Source organism: Balaenoptera musculus, chromosome 9 (genome assembly GCF_009873245.2).
Source record: "Balaenoptera musculus isolate JJ_BM4_2016_0621 chromosome 9, mBalMus1.pri.v3, whole genome shotgun sequence".
NCBI lineage: Eukaryota > Metazoa > Chordata > Mammalia > Artiodactyla > Balaenopteridae > Balaenoptera > Balaenoptera musculus.
This window is the reverse complement of record NC_045793.1, coordinates 723645-743931: the sequence shown is the minus strand read 5'-3', so window position 1 is coordinate 743931 and position 20287 is coordinate 723645. Positions and strand designations below refer to the sequence as shown.

The window sequence follows — 20287 nt, the reverse complement described above, 5'->3', positions numbered from 1 at the left end:
TTCCTAACCTCTTTGAGCTCCACTTTTGCTCCTGCAAAACTGAGGCGGTAGCGGGGGTGGGGATCCTTTTTTTTCCTGAAGCAGTTGTATTAGGGAGCGTATAGGTGCCTAGTTCAGCACGTGGCTCAGCGGAGGGCACGGGATTAATGGTAGTCAGCATCAGTGCCATTGCCATCAAGCATCACAACCACTACTGCTGCTGTGTGCTGAGCTGTGGACCACATTCTCCATCCTACGGGGGAAGAATGCCTCAAACATGGGCCTGTCTTCAAACAGCCTGCAGACTGAAATGGGAGTTAAGTCATAGACATTAGTAGCTATAATGGAAAGTATATCAAAGAGGTCTGGTGATGCGGAGTTTGGAAGGAAGTGATCATAATCAGCTGGGGAAATCAGGGCAGCTTCCTGGAGCCACACCTGCACCACATCCCCTGCCTGCGTGGCTCCCCTTGCTCCCAGCTGTGCCAGGGCCTGGGTACTAGAGCCGGAAGGCAGGGCCCCTTCCTCTCATGGAAGTACACCTGCCCGGTCCCAGACTGCACAATTATGAGTTCAGACTGCAGGCCCTCAGAGTCCCACTTGCCAGCAAACACTGAGTGGATGAGACTTTTGTCTATACACTGGTCACTCGTGCTCATCAAATATTCTCTTGTGCCAAGGATCCAGAACAAATTAGGAAACCCGAATTGAGCCATCATTTGACCACATAACAAACATTTCCTCCGGTCTGTCTCACAGCCCGAAGGCAGCAGTGACAAGCACATTGATCAAGACACACTTGCTGCCGGCGTGACAAAGCACACAGCCGTGGGGCCGTCCACAGGCTTCCTAATGAGACGGCCCCATGATGCCGTTGCAGGCGGCAAGATTGGGGAGCTGGGGTGGGTCTCGGCAACCCTCACCTCCGGCTCATTAACGGAGAGCTGGGGTTAGCCTGCTGTGCCGTTTTGGGCTCAGGCCGTAGAGGGTAATTCTGGCACACCGTCCTGTCTCTCTCTCTCCACACAGTGGGAAGGTGGTCAGTGCTCAGTCCCGTTCAGGCTCTAAGCTACCCGCCCACGTTCAGGGGCAGCAGATTGGGGGTGTCGTTCTTACTGACAGCACTGTCCCCGGGACACAAACATCTCTGCATTCAGAGGAGCCTCACGCTGGTCTTCCTTTGACCACGACAGCTACGCTATCTGCTGCTCAGATACAGAACTATCAGTTAGAAAAATCAGTCCCCAGTTTCTAGAGTCCACAAAATCTGAGGTTGAAGAGGCGCTAAGTTCTAGACCACAGGATCAGTGAATTTTGCAGAAAGTTGACAGCAGTACGAAGCGTGGATGTTAAGTTATGGATATGTGCAAATGATGCCCCATTATGTAGCTTGGAACTAGTGCACAGAGACGGCCGATGACAGGAAGCACACATTGGTCCTCGGCTCCCCTCGGCACTGCCTTCTCGCCGCATCTCCTCTGCTTCACCGTGCGCTCCTCCCGCTTTGCCTTTTGTGCTTTGCAGCAGCTGCACCCCACACCCTCACGCCCGCAGGCAGAGAGCAAAGGGAATGGACTGAAGCGGAGTTGCAGGCCACTCTTCTGTCCGCCCTGGGTGAGCACGAGGCGTGGGGTTACAGGTCAAAGGCCTGCAACGTCCACCTGGAGGGCCTCAGGTAAAGACCACAACGTGGGTGGTGCGTTCTGACCGCCAGTGCCAGGCCGTTCTTTGGCTTTATGTGTTTTTACTTCTTTTTGACCCTCTCAACAGACATGACATTTTGGTGTCTGCAGACTCCCCATTTTGTGGATAAGGAGACAGGCTCTCTGGTGAGTGGGAGCAGAGCTGGATCTGGCCCCAGGCCTGGCTTCAGGCAGTGCCACAGAGAAGCAGGCCCATTTTCTGCAGGCTGGCTGACGGAGAATACAGAACTGTGCTCAACTGGGTTCCAAGAAGGCAACTTGGGGACCTTCTTTTTGGCTTAAAAAACAAACATGAAAAAGTTGAACAAGAATTCCAGGGCCCTGATTTCAGCTCTACCACCAATTAAGCATCTGAAAGTGAACATTTCACTCTGTCTTTTTCAGCCTCGGTTTCCCTCTGTAAACAGAGGTGTCACGTCTATAGAAGAGTTTGGGGGAAACTGCCACCTTAGCACTGCTGAGTCTTCTCACACATGATCATGGTGTGTGTCTCCACAAATGTAGGTCTTCTTTAATTACTCTCATTGTTTTAAAATTTTCAACGTTTAAAGCCTTACACATATTTTTGTTAGATTATGTCTAGTTGTTTCATAATATTTGATGCTATTACAAATGATATTTTTATAATTCCAATACCTAATTGTTGATGGTATATAGAAATACAATTGATTTTTGTATATTTACTCTGCATTCCACAGCATTTCCACACTCACTTATTCGTCTTAGTAGCTTTTTTGTAGATTCCACCAAATTTTCTACAAAGATGGTCACGTAATCTGGATGCCTTTTATTCCTTTTTCTTGCTTTATTGCACGAGCTAGGCCCTCCAGGGCAATGTTGCACAGAAGAGGTAAAAGCAGACATCCTTGTGGAATTCCAGACCTGAAGTAGAAAGCATTCAGTCCTTCCTCATTCAGTATGGTGTTAGCTGTAGGTCTCTATCAGGATGTTGGCTTTTGTCAAGTGCTTTCTGTTTTGAGACTATCATATAGCTTTTCTCTGCCTTGTTAATATGGTAAGTTGTACTGATTACTTTTCAGATGTACCAACCGTGCATTTCAGGAATAAATCTCCCTTGATCATGATGTATTATTATTTTTTTATATTGCTGGATTTGATTTGTCTAGAAATTTTGTTTCTGTATTTCTGAGATAATCATCTGTAGTTTTCTCTTCTTTTAATATCTTTCTCTGTATGATTTTGATCCTTTGACATTTGTTGAGACTTACTTTATGGCTCAGCATGTGATCCATCTTGGGAAATACTCTACGTGTACTTGAAAATAATGTGTATTCAGCAGTTTTTAGGTGTATCATTCTATAAATATCAATTAGGTTAAGTTGGTTGATGGTGTTGTTCAAATCTTCTATATCCTTACTGATATTTAATCTGTTTGTATAATCAGTTACCGAGAGAGGAAAGTTGAAATCTCTAAAAATGATTGTGGACTTGTACATTTCTCTTTAATAGTTTCATATTTTTGCTTTATGTATTTGAGCCTCTGACATTAGGTTCATAAAAAGATTTCTATGTCATCTTAATGAATTGACCATTTACTCATTATAAAACGTCTCTATATCTAATAATACTATTTGTCTTGAAGTGTACTTTGATTAATATCAAAATAGTCACACCAGTTTTCGTATATTTAGGGATTCCATTGTGTATATTTTCCATACTTTTGCTTTCAACCTATATATGTCTTTCTATTTCACGTGCTTTGGCTTTAGTAGAATATAGTTGAAGCTTGTTTTTTATTTTTATTCAGATTGAACATCTCTGCTTTTTATTTGAAGGGCTTAATCCATTTGTATTTAATATAATTATTGATATGGATGGATTTAATTCTACTTTCTTGATATTTGCTTTATATTCAACCCATCTGATCTTTCTTCCTCTCTTCCTCCTTTCTTTCCTTCCTACGGATAAATGAAGCATTTTTAGCATTCCATTTTATCTCTGAATTGACCTTCAGTTATACCTATTTTTGCCTATTTTTAAAAATGGTTGCTGTAAAAGTTATAATGTGTCTAATTTATCACAGTCTACCTTCAGATAATATCACAGAACTTCACAAATCAACAAAAAGTTACAACAGTGTAATTACAGTATTCCTACCTACTCTTTGTGGTCCTGTTGTCATGTATTTTTCTTCCACGTAAGCTAAAAACCCCACAATACATTTTTATTATTTTGCTTTAAATATCCAATAGCTTTTATCCAAAAATTTATATATGTTATGTGTATCTTTTATATTTACTTGCAAATTTACCATTTCTGGTTCTTTTCATTGCCTTTGTAGATATTGGCTTCTATATGATATCATTTTTCTTTAAGCTAAAGAACTTCTTTTAGCATTTCTGGAGTATGAGTCTTCCAGACACAGATTCTTCCTGTTTCACCTACAGTTTTGAACAATATAGAAGTCTAAATTGACAGGATTTGTTTGGTCTTTTTTTCCTTTTCAGTACTTTAAAGATGTCCTTCCATTGTTTTATGGTCTCCTAATGAGGAGGAAGACTTCATTCTTATAACCATTCCCATGGATGTAAGGTGTCTTTTTTCCCCTGAGGATACCTTTAAGATTTCCTCTTTATCTTTGGCTTTCCCCCAATTTGACTATGATATGCCTAGATTTGTATTTATCTTGCTTGAGGTTGACTAAGCTTCTTGGATCTACGTTTTGATAAGTTTTGTCAATTTTGGAAAAACCCCAGCCATTATTTCTTTAAATATTTCTTCTGCCTCATTCTCTTTCTCTTTCCCTTCTAGGATTCCAATTATACTTGTGTTAGAGTTATTTGAAATTGTATCATGTATCTTGGATGTTTTGTTCCATTTTGCACTCTTTTTTACAATATATTCTTTTTTAATAAATTTATTTTTATTTTTAATTTTTGACTGCGTTGGGTCTTCGTTGCTGCATGCAGGCTTTCTGTAGCTGCGGCGAGTGGGGGCTACTCTTTGTTGCAGTGCACAGGCTTCTCATTGCGGTGGCTTCTCTTGTTGCGGAGCACGGGCTCTAGGTGCGTGGGTTTCAGTAGTTGTGGCCCGTGGGCTTGGTAGTTGTGGCATAGGGCTCTAGAGCGCAGGCTCAGTAGTTGTGGCACACGGGCTTAGCTGCTCCATGGCATGTGGGATCTTCCCGGACCAGGGCTCGAACCCGTGTCCCCTGCATTGGCAGGCGGATTCTTAACCACTGCACCACCAGGGAAGCCCTACAATATGTTCTTTTTGTTTCACTGTTGATCATTTCTATTGAGCTGACTTGAAATTCCCTGATTCTTCCCTCTTCTGTGTCTAGTCTATCATTAAGCTCCTCAAATGAATTCTTTACTTCTGATCTTATTACTTTAATTTCTAGCATTTCCATTTGGTTCTTTTTTACCGTGTCCATCTCTCTGCTACAATTTTCCACTTGTTCGTTTATGCTTTTTCACCTTTCCCACTCAATCCTTTAACATATTTATCCTAATTATTAAGATATCCTTTTCCAATAATCCCAAGGAATGAGTCATACCTGGATCTTCTCCTATTGACTCTTTACTCTCTTGACCAAGAGTGACATTTTCTTGTTCCTTCATGCATCTCCCAATTTTTTATTGTACACTGGAAATTTTGTTTAAGAGAGTAATGGAGAATGAAGTAAATGATATTTAACTCTAGAAAGCGGAGTGTCCCTTCTTTTCTCAGTCTGCTGATGCGGCGGCTGAGTCCATGAGGTCTGTCAGTGAAGTTGGTGTGGATTCTGTTGCAGAGGCAGTCGGATTCGGTCACTACTGACTACAGTAATGTTGAGGGCAGGACTGGGGCCTTTTCTTCGGCAGGGCTCAGCTCCAAGCCCCAGGGCAACTCTGAGGATCGCTTCATGCTTTGCAGACAGCTGCCGGTTTTCTGAACCAGGGGAGCTCTCTCTGAGTCACAGCCCAGTACCGCTGTGAGTTGCTGAAGACTTCTTTTCCTGGCTTTCTGCACGCTATTCACAGATCCTTCTCCACCATGCAGCCTCATTCCAAGCCTTCGGAGGGCTGAGGTGTGCTCAGAACGGCCTGGAGTTCCTTGGAAGGACATCTCTCGGTCCTTGTCCCCTTCTCCCGCCCTCCAGCGTCCGACCTCCAGTACTCAGGGCTCTGTGGAACCTGCCTCCGGACTCGACCCTCACATCAGTCTCCTCTGCCAACAGTCCTTAAAACCTAGGCTGCCTTCTTCCTCTCCCCACTGTGGTTCCTGCCCGTGGGCAAGCAGCTGTGGTCTCTTCTCCCCTAGAATGAGCTCATCACTTCCTGAGTTTAGTTCATTCAGGTTTCTTTGTATCCTAGCTTTCCGGGTTTTTGTTTTTGTTTTTTAAGGCTATGGTTTAGTAGCTCACTTGGCTTATTCCTGCTGTCAGGGCAGATTGGGGTGATCTCTTGACATTCTGCACTTTGAGTTCATCTGAACATCTTCAACTGCTGACTTCTGGTTGTTCTTCCAACGCCCAGCCCCTGGGAAGCCCTTGACCCCACATTCCCACCTGGTTCAAGTTCAGCCTTCCCTCCATTACAGCACCTGCTCTGCTTTTAAATGTATCTTTGTGTCTCCCTCATTCAGTGAGATTGTAAAATCCTAGAGGGCAGGATTGTAAAATCCCAGCACCTAGCACAGTTTCTTGCACATTAAAAATGCGTAAAACAAGGATTCCAAATAAATCAGTTAATTCATGGTACTTCCAAATGATGAATTTCGGTTTAAACCTCCTCCAAAGCATAGAATAAATTGGGACCTACAATGTTGTCTGTGATGAACCAGCCCTGCTGTGGTTGATAAAAGCGGGAGCTGGTTTCCACCACTAACAATGCAGAAGCAGTAACCGCACTGATGTGGTGATGCTACGGGCACAGGTGTGTGCCAGGGCTTGGGGCTGGGCGCTTCTGTCTACGAGGAGTGTGACTTTACTTCCTCTGGCTTCCGTCAGGAAGTAATTAGTACTAAGCCTCTAAAGATGGTAAGTTCGCAGCATTCCTCTGTCTATGACAGCTAGATTTTTGATGACACACACATAGAAAGATGATTCATAAAATAATTCATTGCAAATTGGTTGCACCTTGAAAGATCATCTGTGTAGAAAGCTTACATTTCCAACTGAAATACTTGATCAACCGAGAGCGGAGGGGATCAGAAAACACTGCCCAAATCCCTGGCAAAAGTCTGCACGAAGAGCTTCTTGTACCTTATCCTGTCTCAGCTTATTAGAGGAATGATGAAGTGCTTTCTCATTTAAACCCTGGACAGAGAAAATAATGAGTTCTAGGTTTTCATGCATTTTTAAATATTGAGAAGCATCTATCTTAACACAGAATAAAAATGCCTAAGCCAAAATGCCACCAAGTGCTCATTTGCGAATAATCCGTGTGACTGTCATGCTGAAACAGCTGTGTGGTGAGATGACCACAGAATTCATTATTCAAACTGGACATTTCTGAGAGGGAAAAGGGGCTTGTTAGTAATTACGACGGGGCAGCAGGCACAAACCGGCACGGTCCAGCAGGACCACGAGGTGTGGTCATTCCCCTGGGTGGGAGTGTTAAAGATTACGGAGGGCAAACTTGATGGACGGTGGCCGTCGCTGACGGAACGCTGGACAAGGGCAGGGACAGCCATTCTGTTTCCCCATCGCTGTTTCCTGGAAGGGAGAGCAGGTCGGGATGTGATCACTCCTCTCCGAGGCAGCCCAGTGCCCGAGGGTACAGCTCCGGGAGGAATGAACGGTCCTGGCAAAGACAGCAGTCACCCTTCTCCTACAGTGGGGAAGGCGCCTGGAGAACACGCCCGGGGCTGGGCCCACCGTGTGCACGAGTCAGGGCTGGAAAGGCTCTGCGCTAAGTCCCCGGATCAGCTGGAAGCCAGCACATCTGCCCCCGGAGCCGTGTCAGCTGCTCGCCCGCGTCACCGCAGCACCTCCCGGAGGCTCAAAGACCCCGCCGTCAACAAGTCCCTGCAGTTGCTGCAGCTTATTCCCAATTCCCGCGTCTCGCGGGCGCGGACAGCAGGCGAGCGTGGCGGAGAGTCAGGGGGCCGCTCAGGCCCCTCCGGGTGATTTCAGGCCTCTCTTGGTCCAGGGAGCTAACCGAGCTCAGCCGCCCCGCACGGCCACCACGTGCGCCGCCCAACATCCAGCCCAGAGCTGGCTGAAGTGACGAGAGTGAAGGTGTGGCCCAAGTTGCTCCCCCGGTGTCCCAGGGCCGCGCCGCCTTGGGATGAATCTGGGGGGTGTGAGAGGAGCAAAGCGTCCGGGCTTTCCTCCGTCTTCCAGCCGGCATCAGGGTTAGAAAGAAAAATGGGTCAAATTCCATTGGCGGAACTAACCTTCCGCAGAAAGGAAGCGTGAGTGTGGCTGCCGAACTCCCAACGTGCCCAGAGCACCGGGACGCCCACGCTTTCCCCAGAGTCCACCCTCGAGATGCATGAGGGCCTCTGGCTCTGGACACCGCTGCTAGACCCGCCTCTTCTAGGCTAGTCAAAAGCTGGCAACTCTGGTTTAACCGGCTGTCATAAAATCATGCATACTTTCCCATCTAGAAAGTTACGAGATTTCTCAGCGTTTCTATAAACTGTTCTTTTCAATGGGCTTCGAGTCCTGGATGGCTCTAGAGCAGACTGGCCTTGGTACAGAATGAACCTGCACTGAGGACCTGACAGCTGGCGCGCACAGGGCGCCCCCGAGGGCAGGCTGCGTAAGGAGAGCCGCCCTGGGACACAGGACCTCAGTGCCGACGCCAGGACGGCCTCGGGCAACCAGGGTGGCTGCTCACCCCGTGCCCACCGACTCCCTGCTGCCCTGCCTCACGGTGGACCCCGCAGCCCGGGTCCCGGGTCCAGGCGGTAAGCGCAGGGCCTCCCGAAAGGGTGGAGACGCACCCCGTCCCTCCCCAGCCCCCCCCCCCCCGCCACCGGCTAGCCCGAGACACAGGAGAAAAGCCCAGCGATGCCACAGCCATAGGAAACGTTCCCTGTGCGTGCCCGGAGGAAGCCCCCAGCAGGGGCAGACACACCCCAGACCAGACAGGGGCTCCGAGGGTCACCTGGGCCGGCGGCCTGTCCGGCTTCAGCCCGGGGAGCACGTCAGGGCCGGCGGCCTGGGACAGGGCCTCCAGGTAGGGCAGGTAGCGCTGAAGGGCCTCGGCCAGCACGTCGCCCTCCAGGCTGAGGCTCCGCTTGTCCTGGACACTCTGCTTTGAGCTCCTGCAAAGCAAAAGGAAAGCGTGAGCCAGTCCACGGGGCGTGGCGTTGATTCCGCGGCCAGACGCTGCCACGGCGAAGGAGGGTGGCCGCAGGGACCACGTGGGGACCCGGGCGTCAGGCCAGGCGGCGACAGCCCGGCCCCCGCTGCTCTCACCAACTGCAGCTGGAACCTCTCATGCGCCCCCTGAGCCTGGCGGCCGGACACGGTGCGGACTTGGTGAGTGACCCTGAGAAGAGGGCCAGCACTAAAGTACGTTCTCAAGAACCGCCCCCGACCACCGGGGACAGGAGACAAACTAGAATGTGGGAAACAGCTGGCACTTACTCAAGTCCAGCAAGAATCTGAGCGGCAGAGAGCTTTCCCCAGTGTGGGGAGGGGCAACTGGAGAGCCCTGGTCCTACCACCCCGTTGCTCTGGGACCCCACCATCTCAGCCAGCGCCCCCCATGTGCAGAGGAATGGGGTAGGGACGCACTGCCTGAGGGGGTCGTGCTCACGACGGCACATCCCGACCCCCAGAAGCTGTGACCGCATGGGGTTCCGCGGCACGGCGCGGTGCGGGGGCAGAGCGGGTGGCATCAGCTTGCTACTCAGCTGACCCTAAGGTGGGGGGCCCTCCCGGTACCCCAGTGTGACCACGAGGTCCTTAGAAGAGGAAGAGGGGGTAGAGGGCTGGTGTCAGAGTGATGTCATGAGAAAGACCTCCAGCTCTGAAGGATGGGGCCCGAGGACTGCAAAAGGCAGGAAGCGATCCTGAGAGGCTGCTTGGAAGAAGGGACCTTGTTCTTGTGGGTTTCTCTTGTTCATTGCTCTGCCCAGAATCTGCACGGAGACTAAGTCAGCGTCGGCACTGAAAACAGCGCCCACTGAAAGAACCAGCTTGGAAACACCTGGTAGGCTCTGGGGTGACACCGAGTCAGCTTTACAACTGTAGCCTTTCCCACCGCTGACCTCGCAGATGGCACTTTTCCAGCATTAGGAAAAGCGTCTCTGTGACTGAAATCGTTTATCACTGGGAGTGAACTTAGGAAAACAAACTGATTTTTGTGGTGAACGGCAGTGATGCAGATTATGGACTTACCTGGAAAAAACGTTTTCTTTTTCTTTTAAGAAAATGCACTTTTTAAATTATATAAAACACAGTACGCAGTCCCTGTCAGACTCTTTGACAACCACAGACGCTGTCTGTGCGGAAAGAGCTGGACTACACACGACCTCAAGTTGTGCTCTGGGCCGGCGCTCAACAAACGTGCGGTGATTTGTGAATCATAAGTAACTGCACACAAGCGCTCCCTGACGTTTACATACAAGGTGCGTGGGGTTTTCTCACCTACTAAACTCATTTGATCTTCATGTAAGTAAATATGGGGTTTTAAGTTTGTTTTATTTTTTATTAACTGCCGGAAGTGCCCTAGATGTGAACAAGAATACCCCAGACCACCAGAAGAGGCAGAGCTGACACGCCGTTCATGTGTGGTTTCGGCACGTGTGAAGGACAAGGACGCATTCGCTGTTTTCTTCGTTTATTCCCATCCTTTCTCTGATTTTGTATTTGGAGAGCCATGGCTTTTGATCTTCACTTTTATTTACAAATGTACCGAATGTGATAAGAGCCATGATAATTGTAGAAAAGGAGGTGTTCTGACGCGCAGAGGTGGACGTGCTGCGGCTCCCCGGCCTGGGTGGGGATGGAAAGGCCGTAAGCGCGGGCGGGGGAACAGAGGACGCGTGCAGCCTCCGGCTACCCGCAGCCTGGGAGCTGAGAGCAGGGCCGCGTCCAGCACGGCGGGGCTGGCTCCCTGTTCGGCCACTGCCTCTCGCTGCAGCCAGAAGAGAGCCCACGGCCTGTGCCCGGAGGGGGCCACCTGGCCTGCCCAGGTCACCTCAGAAGATGTGCGCCAGCCCCGGGCCCGGGAGGCTCAGGGCTCCGGAACCTCTGTTACTGCGGGTGCCCGGCCTCTACTCCACTGCACACCGGAGCCCGCGTCCCGCGCAGCTCAGGACCCAAGCGAGACGAGCTCCCTGGGCGCCCCGGGGCAGGGTCCCGATGGCCTTGGGTCTGCAGCCCCGCCGGCCTGGTGTCGTCTCAGACGACAACCTGAGGAAGAAGAATCATCGCCCCATCGTCCAGCTGAGGGGACCGAGCCCCGGCGCGTCACTGGGTCACGTGGCGAGGCCAGCTCTGGTTGCGCCCGGAAACCAGACAAATAAAACCGAGCTTCCTTCCCAGTCGGGGATCTAGGGTCAGCGGCCCCGTCCACGCTCACTCCTCACGGGGACAGGACGTCCGCGGCCTCTTCAGGTCCAGGAGAGTGTCCTGTCTCCCAGGCTGATCCGGGCACTCTGCCGCAGTCCAACAGTGAGAACGGTGCTCTGTAACGGAAGCGACCTCCATCCTGATGGCAACGAGGCGTCTGCAGTGACCGAGAGTGGGGTCACCACACGTGCGTGCCTGCATGCGTGTCTCTGAGGGTATGTCTGTGTGCGTCTGTGTGTGTGTCCGTGCATGTCTGCATGTATGCGCATGTGTCTGTGTGTATGTCTATATGTGCCTGGGTGTGTATATGTATTTATCTGTGTGTGTGTCGATGTGTGTGTGTGTCCGTGTGTATCTGTGTGTGCCCGTGTGTTTTGCAGATGTTGGGTGAGGCCGTGTTACTACAAATAAAGTGCCTGTGTGCTAACAACCATATCCACTTTCAGGGACCAGGAAACAATGTTTTAAGTATTTTATATCCAAACATGACAATCTGTTCCTTATATGTGGGTCTTTACTGTGATTTAGGGAATGTACTGGGGTTTTAGGTGGGTGTGCACCTCTTTGTAGATTTCCCACTTGGAGTAACGGAGAACAGGCTCCCGGCTAGTGTTTCCACGTAGAAAGTCTGATTTTCAAGACCAGATCACTAATGTTAGGGGTTTGATATCTGTATGTATTTCATAAAATCCGGGACTTACAGAAAATCTTCACATTTGTGTTTAATTATTGCGATTGATAAAACTGTCCTGTTTGTTGTTTTTTTTTAATTAATTAATTTATTTATTTATTTATGGCTGTGTTGGGTCTTCGTTTCTGTGCGAGGGCTTTCTCTAGTTGTGGCGCGCGGGGGCCACTCTTCATCGCGGTGCGCGGGCCTCTCACTATTGCGGCCTCTCTTGTTGCGGAGCACGGGCTCCAGACGCGCAAGCTCAGTAGTTGTGGCTCACGGGCCTAGTTGCTCCGTGGCATGTGGGATCTTCCCGGATGAGGGCTCGAACCCGTGTCCCCTGCATTGGCAGGCAGATTCTCAACCACCGCGCCACCAGGGAAGCCCCAACTGTCCTGTTTTTATTTCTGACGCCTTTCCAAGTTACACTGGCTCAGACTTAATAGGCGTATAAATGATCAGGAGCTGCACGGTTCTTTGCATCTCAAATCATGGCTACAGCTTCCTTGACCATTTTTTAATGGATGAAATTTCATGTTCTGTGTATAATTTAACTGAAGTCAATTTACTTTTCTGGTACTTTATCTATTTTTCTCACTAATTGCTAATCAATGCAGATAGAACCACCTCATAAATGTGTCTTTAAATTGTCTTATTCATCTTCCCTGCGTGTCCGCTGCTGGAGGATTGTTTGTGACACTGTAATACGTTACAGCAGCCAAGAGAGCGTCCCTCTCTGTGTGTGCGACACTGTAGCAGCTAGCTCTCAGATTGACTTTTGCCCTGTCATTCGGCTTGAAGTAGGTCAAAACTTTCTAAGTGTACATTTTCTACCTCAAAAGACTAAGAATGTAGTCCCTACACGTCGGTCTCCACTGGTCCCTTTCCCACTTCCTTGCACTGACCTTCAGGCGCCAATAACATGGGATGCTTTCAGTTGGCACCCAATGTGCTCAGGAAAAAAAAAATCCGAATTATAAGCAGAATCTTTGCAAAGAGCACACAGTGACCTGGTTCTCACTCCTTTCTCCATAATCCCAACTTTGTCTAATGATCATTTCGGTGCCATTTTATTTTTCACATAAACAGAATTCATGGCTCAGTCAAGTCCTCCATAACATTGCTGCCCACCCCACCCCCATCTGTTCTGGCCATCAGGGGCCTCAGCAGAGGGTGTCCCCAGGCTCCCGGCGTCTGTCCCTCACGCAGCGTCCACGACACGGCTTTGCCTCTTCCTGGCTCTCAGGCAGGGCTTGCTCTGCTTCCCCCAAGACTGGGGCCGGGCGTCCTGACACCACACTCGGAGCTCACTGCTACCTCCTGAATGGGTCACTGGTTTGGGGCCAGTTCCTTAATCTCTTTTAAGGTCACCTGTCCTGTCCCAAGATTGCTGACTGTGGATATTCACACATCTACGGGGTACAGAAAGCTCTGGAAGTACCCTGTGGAATGTAGGTCAGGCAGGATTCTTGGTCGGTGTGGTTACCCACGTAATAAACAAAAGTGTCACAAGACCCTTCATTCCTTCCTTCCTTCTTTAGTCAACAGCTCTGGGCCGGACACCCACCTGTACACAGCATGTGCCAGGCGCCAGGGATGCGCTGGGAAGGGGGTGGGGGGTCTGAAGGTGGGATTCCTCCATTAACAGTGACTCAGATCTGTCCCTTCAAAAACTGCCTGGAAAGCCTAAAGGTGATGGCCGCGGACTGAATTTGAAGTAAGATACATAGTTACAAACACTAAAGATGATGAAAGTAAACCAGTCACAGGCCAGAGAGGGCAAGAAAGAAAGCAGAGAAATCAGGGGTCTCTGGCCAGGGGGGCTGTAAAAAATGCCACCTGATATTGTTTATAAATGCTGCATGCAAAATAAGAGACTCCAAAGGGCAGAATTTTAAAGGATTAATTAGACAGCAAAACAGAGAGAACACAGGAATGGTAATACCGATTTTAGAAAAGTGGGATCAAGACAAAAAGCACTAAAGATGATGAAGTCTCCATTTAAAAACGGCAGCAGGTGTGATGATCCACAGTGAAGAAGAAATGCTGTGAGCGTGTGTGGGCTGAATGTCAGAACCCAAAGTGTGTAAAGCAAAATATGTTAAAAATGGAAGGAAAATTTATGGAAATAGTTTTTGTCTGAGAAATTTCAATAAATAAAAATATAAATAAGGATATTTGATTTTGAGTAATATAATTTATATTTATATGTAATTATAAATTTTATATATGATTATAAACTATATATAAAAATCTGTACTCTGTAAATAGTGGATACAATAGTTTTTTGAAGTATCCATTGAAAATTAATAAAAGTATGATATAAACTAGGCCACAAAGAGAACCCCAAATTTCTAAAAAGTAAAACTGAACATGTCACATTCTCTAACTAAAATGCAATAAAACTAGGCACTGATTTAAAGACTAAAAACAAGAGCACATAAATATGAACAAAGGAAAGAGCCTACACTTACTGCTCCCAAAGGATATAAAATTACAATTACAGATAATTTAGAACAAAAGCAAATGAGCCCATCAACATTACAGGATGATGCCAAAACCACGCTCACAGGCGAATGCATAGCCTTAAGTGATTTCACTGCTTTTTAACAATGAATAAATAAAAATAAGAACAAAACTTTCAGCTCAAGAAGTTTCATAAAAACAATAAATCTAAGAATGGTAGAAAGAGAAAAGTCCAAGAGATAATTATTTTTTAAAATTGTGTTAAAAGGGTAAAGAGAAAAATCAATGGCTAAGGTGTGATAATTACACATATGGTGAATGATTTTTTAAATTATAATACAGTACTGTGAATCACACTAAGTTAACAAATTTGGAAATCCCTATGAACAGGATAATAGTTCCCTGCAAAAATGTAAACCCTGTGAGCATATTTCACCAATAATCTCAGAAGACAATGAAAGTGTTATGAGATTTATCTACAAAGAAAGATCATTTAAAAATATATACCAGGCAGCAGACAATTTCAACACTAAAGAAAGTTTTGGAGAAGGTTTTTGAAAGGAAGGAAAACTATTCCGTGTGTATCATGACGACCCTATAACCTTGACAAAAGCTGAGGAAAAAGAGGGTGGGTGACCAGGATTCCTGCCACCAGGCAGAGGCCCCATAGGACACACGGCGTCTCCAAACGGGACGTCCGGCAGTTTAACAAAGGAACTGTTTGCAAAGACAGAGCAGGACCAAGAGAACCGACAGGCTAACGGTGGAGAAGGGCTGGGTCTATGGGAGGGAGGCGTTAAAGGGTCACAGCGGGGGTCCAAGCAGCCATGACCTTGGCAGAGCCGAGGGTGCGATGCCTTCCCGCCCTCCCAGCCAGGGGTGTACCACGGCCAAACCCACCCAGCCCAAGGCCAAGGACCTGCTGGTGCCGCCCAGGAAGCCCATCTCTCTGGGGCAGAGCGGGTGAGGGGGGAGGGAATTAACACCCTCAAGGAAGAAATTAGAACTCCCATCGCGAGAGGGCTATGAGCTCCCTTTCCGCTGGCAACTGTACCTCGTGCCATCTACAGAACAGACTGGAAAGCTACTTCTATAAAATATGGTACGTGAAGAGTTACTAGCCTTAAATATAAAGACTATGCAGAAAGAAACCAAGCAGAAAAATACAAAAAATACTTTGTATATGAACAAAGATCGTGCATAGGAAATCCATGTAGAGAATTCCGGTCTCTACATATGTGTATTTTAAAACTTTTAACCTCACTTGTAATCTAAAAAAGCGAAGTTACCATTTTTCATAACAAACGGACAATTATTTTAAATGACAATATTAACGCTGCTAAGAACGTGGTGAGCTAGGTGTTTGTCCATGGTCGCACCGTATCTGATTTCTCAGGGCTGTTCTCTCTGGAAATGCTCTTTCCCTGACGACAGGCTGGCCTTTCCACCATACTTACTGACTGTCTAGACTACGTACGGAGTTGTTCCTGCTCGGTCTTCCCCATTCCCCTATCCCTCTGCCCTTTGGCCTCCTCAGTGGAGTTCAAGGTTGTCTGGGACAGTGCACCCCACTCAGGTACATCTTCGCTGGGAGGGACGGAGCAGCAGCCGGTGCTGAAAGGCTCAAATGTCACTGAAAGACCAGCGTGAAGAGTCTGAACTCACCCAGATGAAAATGGAAATTCAGGATAGCCTGACTTTGGCTTTTGTGTCTTGTGTTTACAGAGCAGACTACAGTGGCACAGTCTCCTTGTTAAAGCTCAGTATACCAGCAAGAAAGACAAAGGACAGCTCCTACCCTCAGGAGACTCACGGTCTGGCCAGTGAGAGAGCCGCCACGGTGAACGTGTTTTCACGTTTGGTGCATTTAACCCTGCAGGACCTGGTGGCTTAGCTGCTTCCTCGGCTTGGCAGCCTGGGCAGGAAGGCAGACGGCTGATGTTTCTGTCACTGAGATTCTTTTCACTGAGGCTACGGACAGAGACAACTCACTCTCCGAGGGAAGAGCGGACTCCCAAGCGAAGCCTTGGGGGAAGGTCGTCTCCCTGTCGTATAAACGCCGGCTCGGGGTCGAGGCGGCCCGCGCCCGGCGCTCTGTCTGTGGACGGAGTCCTCACCTGCCGGGGTCTGTGTGCCCCCTGCACGAGCGGGCAAGGCGTCTGCACCTCCGCACGTGTGCAGAGAGGACGAGATGGAATGAATCCGGCTCACACGGGCTGCCGTGCTTGGGGAACGGCACGCCTTTCATGGTTTAACTTGCTTTTTGTACTAAAGTGAACATAAATTCTTACTGGGAAGTGAGAATTATTGACTTCTCTGCTTTCAACCAAGGCTCTGAAGATGCAGACCTTCCGAGGGTCTCGGGAAGGCGGGGAGGACCTTTGGGCACGCCTGTTGGTGAGAACGGCCCCTTGTGGGCGGGTCACTCCCATACACCCTTCCCCCGGGGCCAGGACCCCTCCTGCTCCTTACACACATTCCAACTTCCTGGAACGTCTACACGGAAAGACAGGGTACTGTGCTACGTGAAACAAGGAAGAGGGCTGGTGGATGCTGGCGTGGCCGCCAGCGGGGAGCCGTAAACCAAGTCCGCTTTACCTGGCTGGGCGGGAGGCCTCAGGGCGCCGCGGGGAGGCCTGGGGAAGGCCGGCGAGCTCCCGCGCCATCACGTGCTGAGTGTAGCCATCCTGCCGCGTGAGACCTGCGGGGAGAGTTGCGGGAACTGCGTTAACGACACGGAAGTCGAGCCAGAGCTCCCGTTTTCCGTCTCTGAGTAACTGCTGCTGTCCCAGGTGTTCTCCCACAATGTCATCCATCGGCCAAGGCCCCTCTCACTGCAGTTTATTACAAGATCTCCTCCTTATAGAAATTCCAGCCCTCTGCGGCCCCTCCACCCGAAATGCGGTGGGTGCTTTGCTGTATGCAGGGGCCGGCTGCTGCGGGAGAGGGGCGTGCGCCGCCGTTAGAAGACAGGCTCCAAGTCAAAGGTGCAAACTCTTCTACCTGGAAAGGTCCGGTCACGGCAAAGACATTCCTCACCCAGAAGCGCGCCTAGTGGCCACCACTCAGCGCCGCCCTGCCTGCTCGCCGCCTCCACGTCCTGGCGATTCGTTCTTCGCAACCCCGCCCAGCTTAAGAGCCACACGATTGAAGTGAAATAAGGGCTATTGTTACTGTGAAAGCAATTATCACGGGGCTTAATGTACTGTATCTGGGAGCCAATTACATTATATTTATACTCAAATGTTATGACAAAGAGCTTTATAACAAGGGCGAAGTAGTTATGAAGGCAAAATCCATGTGATTATGCATTAATTACATGCACTGCAGATCACATGATAATTATGCTCAGAATTACCAAATAACCCCTAAGAATAATTATTATGCAATTTGTACATTTTGGATCTTATGGTAACACTTTAGCACTTAGAACTACCCCATGCAATTATCCGTAATTATCTAATCACTAAATATCATGTAATTACAGAGATATATTTTTATGCCCTGTACAAAAACACATTACCAAAACCTTCAAATCAGGACCGCTGTGCTTGTTTGTGTGTGTGTGTGAGTGTGGTACAAGAAGGTCCAGAACTCGCTGAGAACACATATTCTGGGTGGAATTAAAAGAACAGCTCTTACACATAAGCTGCCTTCATGAACACACTTGAATATTTTTTCAAATGCAAATCTAACGTTTTTTTAAAATTTACAAGTGGCAAGATTCAAGCAGTTGGAATAGTTCTGAATCTCAGAAGGTCCGATGGCATTATCCAAAGTGGGAGCTGTGGGGAAGTTCGCCCCCCAGCTGCAACCACAGCAACCAGCAAGCAGCTCAGTTTGCGACGTGACGTTTCGAGAGAGGTCCCTGCAGGGAGACCCAGCCCCGCTGGCACCGTTACCCTTACTTTAGGATTCAATGTGCTTAATAATAAGCAAGTCTGTTCCATTTGCCAAAAGCAACTAGAAAACGCCCCACGTGAAATGTGTTTGTGTGGCTGTTATCGGTCCACTCCCAGGAGTATTCACAATTGGAAGCACATCTGCAATATTAGCATAACATCTACCACTGCAGACTCAGAAAACAGGCGTGGTTTAACCACATCATTCCCTAAAGGATGGTCTTCATGTCAATATCCACCAGGAAACAGAAAATATCACGAGCACAAACAGAACTTTCTGTGAAAAAAAAAATCATTTTTAAAATTTAAATAACAGAACTTCAGTAATATTTTTATCTAAAGAGCACAGAAGTCTAAGCTGTGCCAACTCTGAGGTCTGTGAGGAGGCCTCAGTTGCAGCAGGTGGCCACCTGACAGAGGTGGTCTATACGGGCCGTGAGGGGAACCCTGAACCCCAGCCCAGATCTCTCAGCTTTCCTGGGAGCAGGCAGGAACTGGGCACTCGGAGAGAGAAACAAAGGAATGTGTAGGTCCAGGGGCCTAGACGTCCTCCCTGAAGTTCTCTCCAAGGCCAGTCAGAGGAGGTAAAACCCTGGGAAGAGAGGGTCCGCGTCTGGAAGATGAGAAGACACTCCTCCCACCAGGTACAGCCAATCCCTGGAAACCATACGTGTGGAAGGCTGTGCAGTGTGGAAAGAAGACTGGCCAGGGACCCAGGGACCCAAGAAACAGGTGCTGGGCCCCCTGGGGTTCCCTTGGGCTGTGATCTCAGACTTGGAACTGAATCAGCCACCAAGGCTGGTGGCTGACGGGGCCCAGCTGAAGTTACCTCTCTCTAGTCAGAGGGCCCGGAGAGAAGCGACTTAGCACTTTGCAGACAGCAGAGCTCCACTCCCACCAAACACCACAAAGGCCGAGAGGGAGCCTGGGCATCCTCCCTTGTGAGGCCAGAGTGACTCTGCCAGTGTCATCAGAGCAGCCCAGTGGGGAGGGGGACTTCCCTCCCCACTGCGTGGTAACCACCCCCTGGTGTGCCAGTGGAGACCGTGTGGGGAGTTCAGACTCCCACTTACCTGCTGCCCAGCAGTGAGGACAAGAACCCTCCCTCAGGTGCCAGCAGAGACCTGGTGGGGAACCTGGGCTTCAACCTCCATTGCCAGTAACAGAGCCCCTACCCCAGCAGAGCAGTGCCAGAAAAAGCCAGTTAAAACACAAGTTTAAATGAGATGGAGACTCACAACATAATACAAAAATGCCCAGGTTTCAACAGAAAACCACTCTTACCAAAACCAAGAAAACCTCAAACTGAATGAAAAAAGACAATCAGCACACAGCAAAATTGAGATGTCAGCCTTATCTGACAAAGACTATAAGGCAGCCATGATAAAAATACTTCAGTGAACAATCATGAGCACTCTGGAAACAATGAAAAAATGGGAAGCCTCAGTAAAGACACAAATACAAAAAAAAAAGTGAAAATGTTATAACTAAAAAATACAATAACCAAAATAAACAGCTCACTGCGTGCACTTAATAGAAGGATGGAGGGGACAGAGAGAAGAATCAGTGACCTGGAAGACAGAACAATAGAAATCACCGAATTTCAACAATAGAGAGAAGATAGTCTGAAAAAAAAAAAGGGACAGAGCCTCTGGGTTTTGGGGCTGTAACAAAAGATCTAATTTTCATGTCATCAGAATCCCAGAAGGAGAGGAGAAAGAAGGCAGGGCTGAAAAGGTACTCAAAAAAATGATGGTTGAAAATTTCTCAGTTTTGGCAAGAGATATAAACCTAAAGATTCCAGAAGCTGAGCACCCCAAATGGGATAAACCCAAATCTCCTCCAAGGCACATGATAATTATACTTCTTAAGACTATATGCAAAGAAGAAAGTATTAACAGTAGCCAGAGAAATGACACCTTACCTATGAGGGGAACGTAATTCAAATGACAGAGGATTTCTCATCAGAAACCACAGAGGCCACATGAAACTTCTGAAAGAAAAAGCTGTCAATTCAGAATCCTGAAAGTCTACCAATCCAGATACCTGGTGAAAACATTGTTCAGGAATGACAGGGAAATGAAGACAT

The 20287-nt window shown here is 48.3% G+C and overlaps 1 protein-coding gene across 1 annotated transcript in view; it reads right to left on the bottom strand.

The window, feature by feature from the left end:
* Positions 1–20287, bottom strand: part of PTPRN2 (protein tyrosine phosphatase receptor type N2) — a 717039-nt gene that overhangs the window by 453379 nt on the left and 243373 nt on the right. Inside the window, exons 4-5 of the mRNA XM_036863887.1 lie at positions 16895–16997; positions 8744–8903 (exon numbers count right to left, since the gene is read on the bottom strand). Coding sequence (XP_036719782.1) covers positions 8744–8903; positions 16895–16997 — 263 coding nt within the window. The remainder of the gene's footprint in view (positions 1–8743; positions 8904–16894; positions 16998–20287) is intronic.